At 45.5% G+C, this 15,082-nt stretch overlaps 1 protein-coding gene across 1 annotated transcript in view; it reads left to right on the forward strand.

Annotated features, from left to right (window-relative positions):
* PRDM16 (PR/SET domain 16) overlaps nucleotides 1-15,082 on the forward strand; it is a 321,075-nt gene that overhangs the window by 293,293 nt on the left and 12,700 nt on the right. The window contains exons 12-13 of the mRNA XM_055001781.1: nucleotides 8,010-8,179; nucleotides 8,482-8,559. Of these exons, the coding sequence (XP_054857756.1) occupies nucleotides 8,010-8,179; nucleotides 8,482-8,559 (248 nt within the window). The remainder of the gene's footprint in view (nucleotides 1-8,009; nucleotides 8,180-8,481; nucleotides 8,560-15,082) is intronic.

Here is a 15,082-nt window from a genome sequence, read left to right on the forward strand (position 1 = left end):
TTGGTTGGTTGGTTGGTTGGTTGGTTGGTTGGTTGGTTGGTTGGTTGGTTGGTTGGTTGGTTGGTTGGTTGGTTGGTTGGTTGGTTGGTTGGTGGAGGGATGGATGGATGGATGGATGGATGGATTGGTGGATTGGTGGATTGATTGAAATGAAAAACTTACAGTCTTAAAATAGTGGGGTGTCCCCATGGCAGGGTCAGGGATGCCATAAAATAGGGTTGCCAACTCTGGGTTGGGAAATTCCTAGAGATTTGGAAGTGGGGGTTAGGGAGGGCAGGGTTCAGGGAAGGAAGGGACCTCAGTAGAGTATAATTTTATTTATTAATTTATTTATTTACTTAATGTAATTTATAGTCCGCCTTTCTCACTGAGACTCAAGGCGGATTATGTAGTTTGAGATTAGCACAGTCAATATCAAGGGCATTTCAATAAGCAACGCTATAGGGTCTATAAAGGCAAATTTATGAAGACATAACATTAGCAAAAATCTGATACCGAGTTGAAGAAATGCTGAAACAAAGCATAAGCAATTCTAGGACTGAAATTAGAGAACATAGAACTATCCCAGTAAGATCATACTTAATGGAACGGGCAGTACATAGTAGCACATACTTAAAGCAACAGATAAGATGTAAGGCAACCTAGTGGTGAAGTCTGTGTCACAGAGTCTACTCTTCAAAGCAGCCATTTTCTCCTGGGCAACTGGAGTTTGGAGATGAGTTGTAATTCTGGAAGGTTGCCAGGTCCCCCGACTCCCCTGGCGGGAGATCAGGAGCCTAGCACTTACTTTGCTCCATTCCTGGGGTTCAAAATCACATGTGATGTGCTCCCAGCTTGTGCGATGACATCACTTCCGGGATGTGACATCATTGTGAAAGTCAAGGGGCAGTCTGGGAGCACTCCCGCACTCACCAAGGGGCGAAATTGGCCTGCTGCGGGGCATGATTCGGTGTGAATTGGCCTCTGTGGGCGCGGGAGCATGCCGTGTTGCCCAGGGGGCGCCACACTACCTGGGGGGGAGCGCCCTGAGAAGTGCACCCCCCCGTCGTCCAAGTAAGTGGAGTCAGGGGAGAAGGTGGGAGCAGGGGATCCTCCGCCCCAGGTGGGAGAATGGCACCTCTACTCCAGGCCCACCAGGAGCTTAGAAACCAATGCATATCATCCAGTTTGGTCCTAGGGCTGGAAGGAGACATCAATAGGGTCTGTCGATGCCTGCATGAAGACCCTTCGAAATCTACTTTTAGACCACACACATTAGGTATGAGCCATTAGCAAGTGTATCCATTCCCCTTCCGCCAGCGATGGCATGAGCCCACACCACGGTTTCATTCTCAGTAGCGCTCGTGCATTTGTTTCCCTGTTGGGGCATTTCCAGCAGCACTTCATGGCACTTTGTGAAAACCCGAAGCAGGCGACTTTCACAGCTAAACTTAGTTTCTTCATTGTTTGGTCTAGGCCTGAGAGTTTGGTTAATAACTTCCCTTGATTTTCCTCTCGAGCAGGCCCTACAATGGTGACGGGCTGGCCAGGGACATCCTGTGTTTGTGTGGGTTTAGAATGGCAAGGAGATCTGCCTCATAAGGGTCTGATGATAGCTATCCCAGCGAGTCTGGCGAGCAAGATACAGGCTCCGAACAAGAGCACGTATTTGGGGGTGGGGAGGGAGGGAAAGAGGGAAAAAATACAACACACGCTAATAAAATTCAGGCCGGGGGAAATATCTGTCAAGTTAGTATCCCACAATGCTATCTGTATATCTATTGCAAAGTCTGTTTTGGATAATCATTTTAGGGACCTTACTGTGGTCGCAGAGAGATGAATGAGGTATCAAAGTACAAAACACACTAATGTGCAGGGGGGGTAGAGGTTTTGCCATTTTACCCACCCCCAAATCAGATAAACTTGGCAAGAGAAGGGAGAGAATCAACCTACAGGTCTTTGAAACCTCTGTAGTTACTGATTGCAAACTCTCTGGCTCATTGCATTGAAATAAACCTTCTCTAGGCATTGGCTCAGCTGCTGGGGTGTTACGGAACGTTTACAAACATTCCAATGCTTCAGGTTTTTTAAGAAAACAAAATTTGTCAGTGCACAGGGGCTGATGGGGCAAGGCAAGGCGCAACAGAGAAAGGACTAAATCATCCTGTTGAAGTTTTGATGAACCATTAAGCTGTGCGAGGGTGTGTTGTGTCTGTGTGTGTGTGTGTGTGTGTGTGTGTGTGTGAGAGAGAGAGAGAGAGAGAGAGAGAGAGAGAGAGAGAGAGTTGAGAACAGACCTGAAGAACAAATGTCCTGCCTCATTAACAGAGTCTTAATGAGATGTTGTTCACTTCTTTTACCTCTGTGCCCTGAAAAGTTTCAACTGCCCGTTTCCACACATTACACCTTTGTTAAAGGAGCAAGATATTTTTCCCCGCTCCAAGTTTTTGGCATCACTTGTGTATTTGTGAAGCTGGTATGTGAATGGCATATCTGCATAAAATTGTTGCGTGTGAGTAGTGTGAATGGGAAGGTGTGTGAGAGTAAAAAAGGAAAAGACAAAAGTACAACACAACTGCGCATTTCTGTAGATCTCCAAAGTATGCAGGCTAACTTTAGTACCTGGATAACTAGGTCTGAAGAAGAGACATGGCCTTGAGTCAGACCCTGTTGTTGTTTCAGTAAAGTAACCATGATTACTGTGATTACGTAAAACAGGGCTGCCAGGTACCCTTACCTTCCCTGTGAGAGGGGGACACCTGTCACTTATCTTTACCATCTTTTCTTCTACACACATAATTCACACACGCTCCTGCCAGCTGCAATGATGTCACTTAAGGAAGTGACATCATTGACCGGGTGGGAGTTCACCCACTGCACACTGGTCCAGGAGGGTTTTCACCTCCTGGGCTCATTCCCTCAACCTTTTCCTCTTACCTGCCAGGTAAGTGGCGGCAAGGGTGGACGCTGGGAGTGGGGGATCCCCCACCCCCACCAGGGGACCTGGCAGCCCTAACCCAAATGTAGGCTATTCCACTTAGTTAGGGCAGGGCAGGGGAGGGCATAAGTTTTGAATAGGTTAATTGGAATGGGGAGAAACATAATTGTACAAAACTTGACACATCAGAGCTAAATACCAAAGCAGCGGAAAGCATTAAACCCGTTCAAAATGTCTTCCAGTGGCCCTCATTCTGCTGCATTGTGGATGTCCACACACTCTTGTACAGGGGTCATTTCGTAGAAAAATAGCTGGAGGAACTCATAAGCATAACACATTAGCATAACTCAATAGCATATGCCACGCCCCTTGATATCACCAGAAATGTGTCATTAGCATAACTGATTTTCATATGCCACGCCTCCTGACATCACCTATCCTGGCTGCTTTGGACCCAATCCTGGCCATTCAGGGCCAAAATTGGACCCAAAATGGCAAAAAGGGGCTGAAAATGGCCGAAAAGTGGCCCAAAATGGTCAGGATTGGGCCACTGTGGAACAGGAGAGTGATCCATCACCCGTCAGAGGCCCAATCTGGGCTGTTTCAGTCCCAATCCAGGACGAAACGGGGCCAAGATGGCCGAGAGTCAGGTGGGCAGGGCCACCTGACATGTGACCTCTTTGGGGAACAGCCGGAACTGTGTTCCTGCATGTTCCCCCTCAAAATGAGCCCTGTTCTTGTACAGGAGAGAGTAACTCATGGCTCTTTTATGCCCTGTTGAAACCTGCAAGGCTTTAAGGCCTGTGAAAGAGATGTCCTATGCTCCTTCTAGGGGCTTAAGGAAGTGACGTCATTGACCCAGCGGGGGATGGAAGATGGTCCCTCAGAGCCCCTGGCAACATCACGGAAGTGACTCATGAAGGAAATTCCTTTTCATCACATTTTCTTTGGGGCCAGGGCCGTTTCCAGATGGCGACATTCCGGGTGCAGGTAAGCCATCTGGAAATGGCCCATCTCTCATCAGCACTTTTGGCTGGTGGCAGGCCCTCTGCCAGGCTCTGGTTGGGTTGCTAACACCTAGAATCTGCCATAAAGTTTGCCCTCTGCAGCTGCCATTTTCTCCAAAGCAATTGATCTCTGTGGTCCGGAGATCAACTCTTAATTCTGGGAGAACTCCAGACCCTACCTAGAAATTGGCAACCCTAGGGTATGAGCATCCTCCGGCCAGGCCAAACTTTAGTACCCTAGCTAAAACCATACTAAGCCAAGTGTCTAGAACAGCAACAGAATAACCAAATGAAAATGCATTTACTGACCGTTTGAAAATCTATGCTCTAAAATACAACTTTTGTTTGCATAAAGGATTGTTCTCTTTGTTACCTAAATAATATACTCAGTTCTTGCCCCTATATTTTTACTGTGCTGTGACAGTTTTTTTTTAAATGTCAATTTGAACAAAGGGGGGGGGGAGGCTGTGGCATTAACATCCCAGTAAACGTGTTTAGGATTTTTGTGCCGATCTCTCGGGCTTCTTTGAAAATGTAACCTGTATCTTTCTGAAAAGCAATTTAGACAAAAAGAAGCTTCCCTCCCCCCTGCATTGATTTGTATGTCTCCTGCATTATCTATTTCAAGCGAACCTCTGGCCCACATCAATCAATGGCATAGCTTTTTATGATTACTTAATGGCAACCTTTTCCCCCCACCTGATGACGGTCTTTTCTTCTTCCTCTCTTTCTTTGTCACCTCTAACCAGCCGCTCGTTCCTTAAATAGCAAAATGCTGGTACCAAATGGAAAGGCCATGGCCGGTGTTTAGAATTTTAAAATAAGCCCACGACGTATCACACTGGCAAAACCTCTGTGATTAAGTGCCGAAAGAACAGGGAACAACAAAAGCCATCTCCAGGTACTCCGGCAAAGGGCTGAGCGAGAAATCTCTCTGCGAGATCTGCAGAGCATTTTAACCGGATGGGTTTTGTTACATGAGTGGCAGCTGAGGCAGGACTTCTGTTCTTCTTAGAACCTCTGCAAGCTGCTCGTTTGCTATTATCATTGGGGCCCCCGATCTATTCTTAATGGCTTTTATGAGCCCCCTTTTATTTTCTTTTATTTTAAGGATTATGAATAGTTGTCAGTCTTCTACAAATTGTTCCTCACTTATCAAGACAACTTCTTTCTTTCTTTCTTTCTTTCTTTCTTTCTTTCTTTCTTTCTTTCTTTCTTTCTTTCTTTCTTTCTTTCTTTCTTTCTTTCTTTCTTTCTTTCTTTCTCTCTCTCTCTCGCTCGCTCGCTCGCTCGCTCGCTTGCTTGCTTGCTTTCCAATCTCTTTTTTCTTTGTTTCTTTTTTCTTTGTTTCTTCCTTTCTTCCATTTTCTTTCTTTCATTATAAAACATTTTTTTAAAAATTGGACATGTTTTTGCTTCATTTATCTCCCCTTCTCCTTTTGAAAATATTTTTCCATGATGGGGTAATCTCTTCATTTCAATAGTTTTAGGTGGGTAGCTTTGTTGGTCTGCAGCACAACAGCAAGATTTGAATCCAGTGCCCCAACAAGATCCCTGGGATCTCTATTCCTACTCGTATCTGAAGAAGGGAGCTCTGACTCTTGAAAGCTTACACCCTGAAAATCTTGTTGGTCTCTAGGGCGCCACTGGACTCAAATCCTGCTGCTCTTCCGTTCAAATTCTGGGGAAATTTTCCTTTGCTAAACGACACTGAAGACCCATGACTGAGAGCAACATGGCTCAGAATCACCCTTCTGTTTTTTATGTACTGAGTTAGGGCATCCTTAAGTCCTTCAAAAACTATGAACTGCCACTCATACACCCAGTCCAAAAGCACCTGGTCCAGAATCTCATTCTATGCTGCTCTGGGGGCAGTGATGACGAGTCAGTCAATTCATCCGAATCTCATAGATAATGAGTAAATGGCTCTACTCCTGCTCCCTGAAAACAGAAGACCATCCCATCATCTTGTTCCTTCTCCAAGCAAGAGTGCCTGAACCACTGAAGTTATTTGGACCTAATTTATTTATGTCACTTATAGTCCGCCTTTCTCACTGAGACTCAAGGCGGATTACACAGTATGAGATTAGTGCAATCAGTATCAAGTATACTGTATCACGGGCATTTCATAAACAATACCATAGGGTAAATAGATAAGTTTAAAAGACATAGTATTAGCAAGAATCCAATACAGAGTAGAAAAAACACTGAAGCAGAACATAATCAATTCTAGGACTAACATTAGACAACATGGAGCACTGGTGGTACATAAAGGTAAAAGGTAAAGGTGCAAGCACCAAGCCATTACTGACCCATGGGGGGATGTGACATCACGACATTTTCTTGGCAGACTTTTTACGGGGTGGTTTGCCATTGCCTTCCCCAGTCATCTACACTTTACCCCCAGGAAACTGAGTACTCATTTTACCGACCTCCGAAGGATGGAAGGCTGAGTGAACCTTGAGCCGGCTACTTGAACCCAGCTTCCGCCAGGATCGAACTCAGGTCATGAGCAGTGCTTGGGCTGCAGTACTGCAGCTTACCACTGGGGTAAACCTTTACCTTGTGATACATAGAAGTACATATTTAAAGCAGCAGATAATACGGAAGGCAGTATAGTGATGAAGTCTAGTGAAGCATCTGAGACCCCTTCCATACAATACAGCCCTCCCATTTGAGTAAAAATCCTTTTTGAATAGTTCGGTTTTGCATCATTTACAAAACGCCAGCAGAGTGGGGGCTTTTCTGACTTCCTCAGGCAGGTCATTCCACAGGATAGGGGCCACCACAGATAAAGCCTGTGTACGGGGTGCTGACTTCACCCATGTGCAGCCTGGCACCTGCAGGAGACCCTGTTCAGATGAGCGAAGCTGCCGTGGAGGAACACAGGGAGGGAGGCGGTCCCGTAGGTATGCCGGACCAAAGCCGTGATGAACTTTGTATGTAATAACCAATATCTTGAACTGAGCACGGTAACTGATGGGTAGCTAATGGAGCAACTGTAGGATGGGAGCGATGTTCATGCTCCTGCTCGCTCCTGATAACCGTCGAACTGCAGCATTTTGCACTAATTGGAGTCTCCTAGTTAACTTAGATGAGAAAGCTATGTATAGAGCATTACAATAGTCAAGCCTTGCTGCTACCTAAGAGATGTCCTTACATCAGTGGAGTCAGGCATAAGCGGCAGCCCTATCACAGCCTCAGTAGTTTCCTCTCAATGGGCTTCCCACAAGACTGGCGAAATTAAGCTATCCACGGCTTTCACACACACACTTTCATTGCACTTTCAATGTACCTTAGTGGTGGTTTGCAAGTGGACTTTCCTGTGTGAAACAAGAAAATCCGCTTGCAAACCATCTCAAAAGTACATTGAAAGAGCATTATCAATTTTCCTAATGGGTGCACCTTTCCCTTCTGGTGGCGCACAGGCCGGAGACAGGGGCATGCGTTCTCCCCCAGTACTGAGCAAACAGCAAGTTGACAGGGGCAATTTGCATCAGGAAAAGGGCATGGGTGGAAAAGGTTAAATGCCTCTACCTATTGCCTCCCCGATCCTATTAGTAACTATTGCCTAGCTGCATTCAGTTGACAAAAGGGAGGGGGATCAGTTGCCAATCTCCCATCTATAATTTGACTCTCCGTTGACCTGTAATTTTGTAAAACCTTTTTATTATGTCTGTTCTTCTTTATTGGATGTTTGCTGACTAAGTACAGCAAAGGTACAGGTGAAAGATGTTGCTTTCTGCGATAGCATCATTCCTGTTGAACTGCTTTGGTTTTGGGCTCAAAGAAATATTTTTGTGAGGAAACTGAAATGTCTCTCAAAACCACCAGCTATGACAGGGCTCGATTCCTTTGCGTCTGCTCGCAAAGGGATGAAATTCTAAGTATAATGGCCTTTAGCTAAAGCTTGGTCTCTTTCAAGTTCCAAAGGACCAATAAGAGATTTGTTCAGTCAGTGTCCAGAGTCGAGGCTCGTGCCACTACAGGCGCTTTTGTGTAAGGTGGGGGATTACGTATGTTGCACCGAGCTCCTGGCAAAGCAAGATAAAAGTGTAAGCATCTTTTCCCCCCTGTTCAAACAGATGTCGGCAATAGAAACCATGACGGAGAAATTGGAGAGTTTTGCAGCCATGAAAGCAGACGCCAGCGCCTCTCTGCAGCCCCTTCCGCATCACCCATTCAACTTCCGGTCGCCGCCCCCCACGCTATCTGATCCCATTTTGCGCAAGGGCAAAGAACGTTATACCTGCAGGTAAAAGTGAGGCGGGGTCATTGCTAGGCCATGATGAGAGGTTCTGCTTGAACAGAAGCTTGAAGCTTATTTCTGTCCATTCCGAACAGTGAAAAATATCTTCAGGAGAGTTTGTCCCACTGGTTTTTAACCAGGGAATGAAGAAGTTTGCCAAAGCATACTTCATTTGACAAGATTTCCTCCACCCCCTCATCTTATCAGTAAAGCAATCTCTGGATCTCTGCACTGCAGAATTGTGAGACTTTGAAAACATTGCATGAAGTTCACAGATTTTTTATTCCCCCCACCCCCACGCCTTTTAGGTACTGTGGTAAGATCTTCCCACGTTCAGCAAATCTGACGAGACATCTCCGGACACACACAGGGGAACAGCCTTACAGGTGAGTAAGAACACTTTGCAAGCATCAGGAACAACAGCAAAACACTGGAGAAACAGATCTGCCAGTTTTTCCAATGGAAATAATCAGCAGGAGGCTCCCTTGCCAAGATTCTGTTGGGGGGCCACATGCCAGGCACAGCCGTGACTCAAATAGTGAAGGCAGAGGGTCAAGCAGGGAGGTATAGTAGTTAGTGTCTTTATTGTTATTTAGTTTTCAACTGTGTTCCTATTTGTAGTAAGTTGTAGTAGTTAGAGTGTCAAACTAGGATCTGGGAGACCTGGGTTCAAATTTATACCCTCTGCCATGAAGTTCATTGGGTGACCTTGGGCCATTTGTTGTTTTGAAGCCTAAAGTATCATACAAGGCTGTTGTAAGGATAAAATAGGGAAGGGAGAAATATGTATGCCATGCAGAGCTCCTTGGAGAAGGAAGGGAGGAAGGAAGAGGGAGGATGGACGGACGGACGGACGGACGGACGGATGGATGGATGGATGGATGATAAGGAGGAAGGAAGGAAGGAAGGAAGGAAGGCTGTTTCTGCTAGTTGCCATCACTTATCATTCACCCAGGTGTGGGAATCAGCATCCATTTGCTTGCTTGCCCCACCTACTTTAATTAGTACCTTCAGTGTGTGAAACGGCAGGCTACACTCTTCCGGGCATCATAGTGCAGGGGTGGTCTTAGCCATGAAGCAACCAGGGCAGCTGCCCAGGAAGACCCTTGCCCCAACTGCTCACTGCCCAAGCACCGTGACTACTGGCCTCTCTGCTGTTTCTAGAGTTGTGGTGGGAAGCAGCAGGGGCAGCTTCAAGGCAGCAGCTGGGGCGATCAGCTGTAGGAGTTCGGTCCCCCCTCTCTCCAACTGCCCTATAGCTGATTGCAGCCCCCTGCACCCAGTGGCCAGGGGTGGCAAACACAGCCCTGGAAAGGGCCTCACTCCCTACCTCGATCCACCCATAGCCCCACCCACCAATGGAAGAGGGAATGGGGAAGAAACAGGCTTCTGAACAGTTGGGGCTGCCCAATTGTGGTGATGGCTTACTTCTGCCTGCTTACTCACAGCAGCAGTGGCTGCTTGCCCTTACCCTGTCCGGGGCCAGGTCAGCTGATTTATGGTAGTGGCACCTCCCCCCCCCCTCACACAGGAGGGTGAGGGCTGCCCTGACTTGGGGCTGGAGTCGCCACAGTGTGACAATGATTCTGAGACCCCATCGTGGACTTTTCCCAAGGCCCTTGAATTTCACGGGCTGCCCCTGCCTTAATGTTCACGCTGTGACATTCGTCTGTGCTAGAGATAAACGAGAGATGGCGTGTGCACCCGTCCCCCATGATTTTGAGATGCTTTCTCCTGAAGGAGAATGACATAAGCAATTCTAAGAAGACATTTCTATTGCAAGACAAAAGTTTGGACAAATTAAGGACAGTAACCTTCTTGTGCCTACCCACCCGTGTGTTGACTAGGGGAGTGGGGAGAACCACACTGGCCCTGCCACCATACCAGCAGCAGTTTGTGAGCATGACACCTGTGCATGGATGAAGCATCTATTTCCTCTCTGTGACCAGGAATGCTCCCCGATGATGAGGAGGGGCCATATGCTTGTGAGCCGTGCTCATGAGACGGTGATGGTGTCGAAATAAGAGGTGTGGCCAGCATGCATGCGCTTGCTTCCATTCTCGGCATATTCATTCAATGCACAGAGGGGGTTGTGTATAGCAGGGACAGGGACCCAAAAGCAGGGACAGCCCCTGGGAGACAGAGACAGACTCAAATTTCCCAGTGATGTTCTTTTGCTTCGAATGAAGGGAACACAACAATGTTCATTTGTCAAGTCCAAAGCACACGCCAGATTATTCACAGCTTGTTTAGCTCTGTTTTCTTCCAAAAAAGGAGACTTTTATACTTAACCTAAGTTAGCAAAATAAAGATGTGTTTGGTCTGGTCTTTTCCCAGAAAAAGGTTCCATGCATGGTCTTAGTAATCGAGGATTGACTTCTGGTAAATCTCGCATTGCAACAGCACTCTAGAGAGTTCACCCAGTGTTTTGAAAAGACTTTAGTTGATAATTGATTTTCTAATGCTGCCTTCACAGCTCTGGTTTCTAAATTTAGCTACAAAAATATAATTGTCTGGAAAGCGTCTTGGCTTGGACCAAGTAGGAAGAAGTCCATTGCACCATCCCGGTTCCTATAGCTGTGCTTTCCTCTGCTTCTTTTGGTCGCTTAAGGACTATTTGGTTGTTGTGGGTTTTCCGGGCTGTATTGCCGTGGTCTCGGCATTGTAGTTCCTGACGTTTCGCCAGCAGCTGTGGCTGGCATCTTCAGAGGTGTAGCACCAAAAGACAGAGATCTCCCAGTGTCACAGTCACACTGTGACTGTCACTGTCACTGTCACTGTCACAGAGATCTCTCAGTGTCACTGTGACACTGAGAGATCTCTGTCTTTTGGTGCTACACCTCTGAAGATGCCAGCCACAGCTGCTGGCGAAATGTCAGGAACTACAATGCCAAGACTACGGCAATACAGCCCGGAAAACCCACAACAACCATCGTTCTCCGGCCGTGAAAGCCTTCGACAATACATAAGGACTATTTGATGGTTCTTTTAATCTGAAAGATTAATCAGACACATTCATATGCCTGACCAAAGACTTGTGGGCTAGATCACAAAAGAGTTTGAATTAGCCTTGAATAATTTGCTCCACTTTCAATTCAGTTTGCTAATTTTCCCTGCTCCTATTGCGGGAGGGAGTGATTCTCAAGGAACAAACAAGAATATGTTGATTGATACGTCACATGATCGTGCAATAGAATCAGCCCAAGTATTTATTTAAAAAAAGAAAAGAAATCAACTTTCCTTTATCTTCCAGTTTCTCACATATGAGAAACATGAGAGATGCAGCATGGTGTCGTGGTTAGTTATTATTTATTTATTTTTATTTGTGTACATGAATCAATTTATTGTGTTTGGCTGTCACAAAATTACAAAAATCCTGTTAAATAAATAAAATACAATTATAGCAGAGGTTTGATTGTCAGGAAAGTTAACACTGAGATTGCCCAAAAATACAATTCTATACAATACAGATTTGCCAATACACAGAAAGAGATAAACTGAAACAAAATTAATTAAAATCAGAATCCGATATGTTGACTACAAGTTCAGGTAACATTCCCTTTCTTTGCAGCGTTAGACCTTATCTTCCTAACAGCAATGGCCAAAAGTGAAACTCTGGACATAACATGCAAATCATATTACATTTGTGTACATTATTTATAGTCCACCTTTCTCATTGAGACTCAAGGCGGATTACATAGTACGGTTAATTTCAAAGACATTTCAATCAACAATGTGACAGGGTAGATAAGTGCAAATTTGCAAAGCAAAACTAGCCAGAGTCTAATAAAGAATTGAAGAAATGCTAAACAAAGCATAAGCAATTCTAAGACTGACATATTAAACAACATATAAACTATCCAGGAGGATTATACTTACAGCAATGGACAGTACATAGAAGTCAAGTCTATAGTCCCTGTCTCTTTGTCTACAAAACTCTTTGGGACCACTTCCCTATAGTACAGCCCTCCTACCTCAATAGAGAGCTGGACTAGGATCTAGGCAACCCCTGTTCAATTCCCCGCTCTTTCATGGAAGCACGCTGGGTGACCTGGGGCTGGTCACATACTTTCAGTCTAACTTACCCTCGCAGGGTTGTTTTGCTATTGCTGTTCCCCAACACTATGGAATTTGCACTCCATCCAGACAGATTCACAAACTTGGCCCAGCCACGACAGACTTCATGTTTGCTTCTAGCTTAGAAATGAAGTTCCTGAGATGTTTTGCCCAAGGAGGAACCTCCAAAATCCGTGTCAAATCTTGCTTAAAGCAACTAACTGCAACAATTGTACAGGCTCATAGATGTCCTCTTCTCTCTGGTCCCCTAAACTTAATGGCAGATACTCATTTATATTCTCCCTCTCCTTCCTCCAGTGATTTAGATTAAAACCAGCACAGATCTAAGAAGTGACCCCCTTCAAGACCACATTAAATGCAATAACCTTTTGCCTCCTTCCTCATACGCTCAGCCATTAGGCGCAGTTCCACTAATGTCTCCCTCTGGTTTTGATTTTTTTTTTTAACAAGCTTGTTATCTAGCCTCTGTATCCTAACCTTGATCTTCATCACTCACAGCTCCAGCGAGGGCTGTCAAAGGAAACTTTTCAAAGACTTCCTGAACATCTAAATAAATGAACAGATGGGCCGTCAAGTTTTGCTTGCTCTGCGCAAGACACTTTGAAGTTCTTGCGAGACGGTAAAAAGGAGCTGGAGAGATGCACCAAAAACATGACGGGTCAGATCCAGCCAGATTTTTCACTCCATCTTGTCCGGCACTCTTCCTTACCACAGCCCCTGCCCCACATAGCTTGTGCACATGCGGTTCCATGATTCCCAACACGCATAGTTTTCTGTGTGTGTCGGGATGTAGTATTTAAACTGGACCCCCCCCCACACACACAATCTTCCTATTTCACCAACAGAAAAGCTGACAGGATCCAACTGAACGTTAATAACAAAGGCAAATAATGTAAGCTGTAATTAGGGGGGAATACGTTATTTTCCCCTGTTATTTTTGTTTGTTTGTAAATGTTGTCAGGGCTCATTTGAAGGGGGAATGTGCAGGAATGCAGTTCCGGCAGTTCCCCCAAAAGGTCACTGTCAGGTGGCCCCGCCCACCTAACTTTAGGCCATTTGGGGCAGGGGAACCCTCCCCTGCCCGGCACCGACCCGATGCCCACGGCAATACAGCCCGGAAAACCCACAACAACCATCGTTCTCCGGCCGTGAAAGCCTTCGACAATACATTCATGTTATTGTTTCTGAACATGGAGTCCTCATTTTGCCACCACAGGTTCATAACGTTTGATGGACCCATCCTCTGTGACTTTGCCTACTCCTCTTTTAATACGAATGTAAGACATACAGTGTAGGTCACTTCTATATGTACGATATACATACAATTATAACCAGGGCTTTTTTTCTGAGAAAAGAGGTGGTGGAACTCAGTGGTGGAACTCAAGACCGCACAATGACGTCCCTTTCAGTCAACTGGAACATGGGGGGAGTTTTTTAAAGTTTAAATTGCCCTCAGCAAAAATGGTCACATGGCTGATGGCCCCACCCCCTGATCTCCAGACAGAGGGCGATCTAAACTTTCCTCTGTCTGGAGATCAGGAGGCAGGGCCACCGGCCATGTGAGCATTTTTAAGAGGTGCCAGAACTCTGTTCCACCGCATTCCCGCTGAAAAAAGCCCTGATTATAACACAATTCTTAAGGCACAAATACTGTCAGAAAATGCATATCCTTCTGACACAAAGTGAACAAAACAGCATGAAAATTAGGATTCGTTGGTGTAATTCACTCTAGGCTGAATGAAGCAGCCTTGGACACATATTTGGAGTGAATTGGTAAACTTGTCAAATACGATAGCATCTTTAGCTAAGGACAAAGATCTAAAGAATTGGAAACTGAAGAGGTGGAATGCCCAGGAATTGAGATGGGGGCCGCAGTTCAGTGATGCTTGCAAAAGGCCTCACATAGATGCTGCTTTCACACACTTTGAGTAGTGCCCTCTCAGTTCATTTTAGCCGTCGTTTGCAACTGGATTTTCCTGGTTCACACTTGATCAATGTGTGAGAGAGGAAAATCCAATTGCAAACAATCGCTCAAGTGCATTGAGAGTACATTGTTCAGAAATGTGTGAAATTTCTGTGTGTGTCTTTTTTAAAGGTTTTCAGGCGGCAGGTCTAGAAAGATCCTGAGAATTGTTGCCAGTCCAAGTGGAGGGTGCTTGGCTAGGCAACCCTGTGGTGCGACTGAGAAAGAGACATCCTTTGGGGACCGGCCACAGCTGAGTGGAAGAGCTCCTGCTTTTCGTACTGAAGTTCTAGGCTCAGTCTTTGGCATGCTCAAACGCAACATGCTTTTCTGTTAATCTTGACGTCTTGATTCCATCTCGTTTTTCAAAAAGGCGACAAAACCACGAGGTGAACGTGGGGTCCAAATAACATTTGTGGAGAGTGTTTCATAAATGTATCTCTGCCGCATCCAAAAATAATAGGGGAGATATTTTTAGAGACCGAGTCGCAGACCCAGCTGTAGGACATCTGGAAAATATGTGCTCTCGGCGCGATGTACAATTGTGACACTTACCATTCTCCCGATTAGTTTTGTTTTTTTAAAAAAACAAACTGGTGTTTGCACTGATAGAAGGAAGGAAGCAAATGGATAAATCCAGCAGCACACAGAAACAAGGTATATTGGTCCTGGGGAAAAGAAATCTGGTCAAGTTGATCCGTAAACTAATCTCTGCGATGGACTGACTGCATGCAAAAAAAACTCCAGTCTTATTTAAGCAGAGATTTATGGCGCGTTCTTCTTGATTCAACAGGCACCAAATGGGTCTGAAATGATCCTTGTTCTCGAGTGTCCCAATGCTGCCCCCTTCAGCAAGTTGAAAGAATTTC

The sequence above is a fragment of the Eublepharis macularius genome, chromosome 17 (genome assembly GCF_028583425.1).
Source record: "Eublepharis macularius isolate TG4126 chromosome 17, MPM_Emac_v1.0, whole genome shotgun sequence".
Taxonomy (NCBI): domain Eukaryota; kingdom Metazoa; phylum Chordata; class Lepidosauria; order Squamata; family Eublepharidae; genus Eublepharis; species Eublepharis macularius.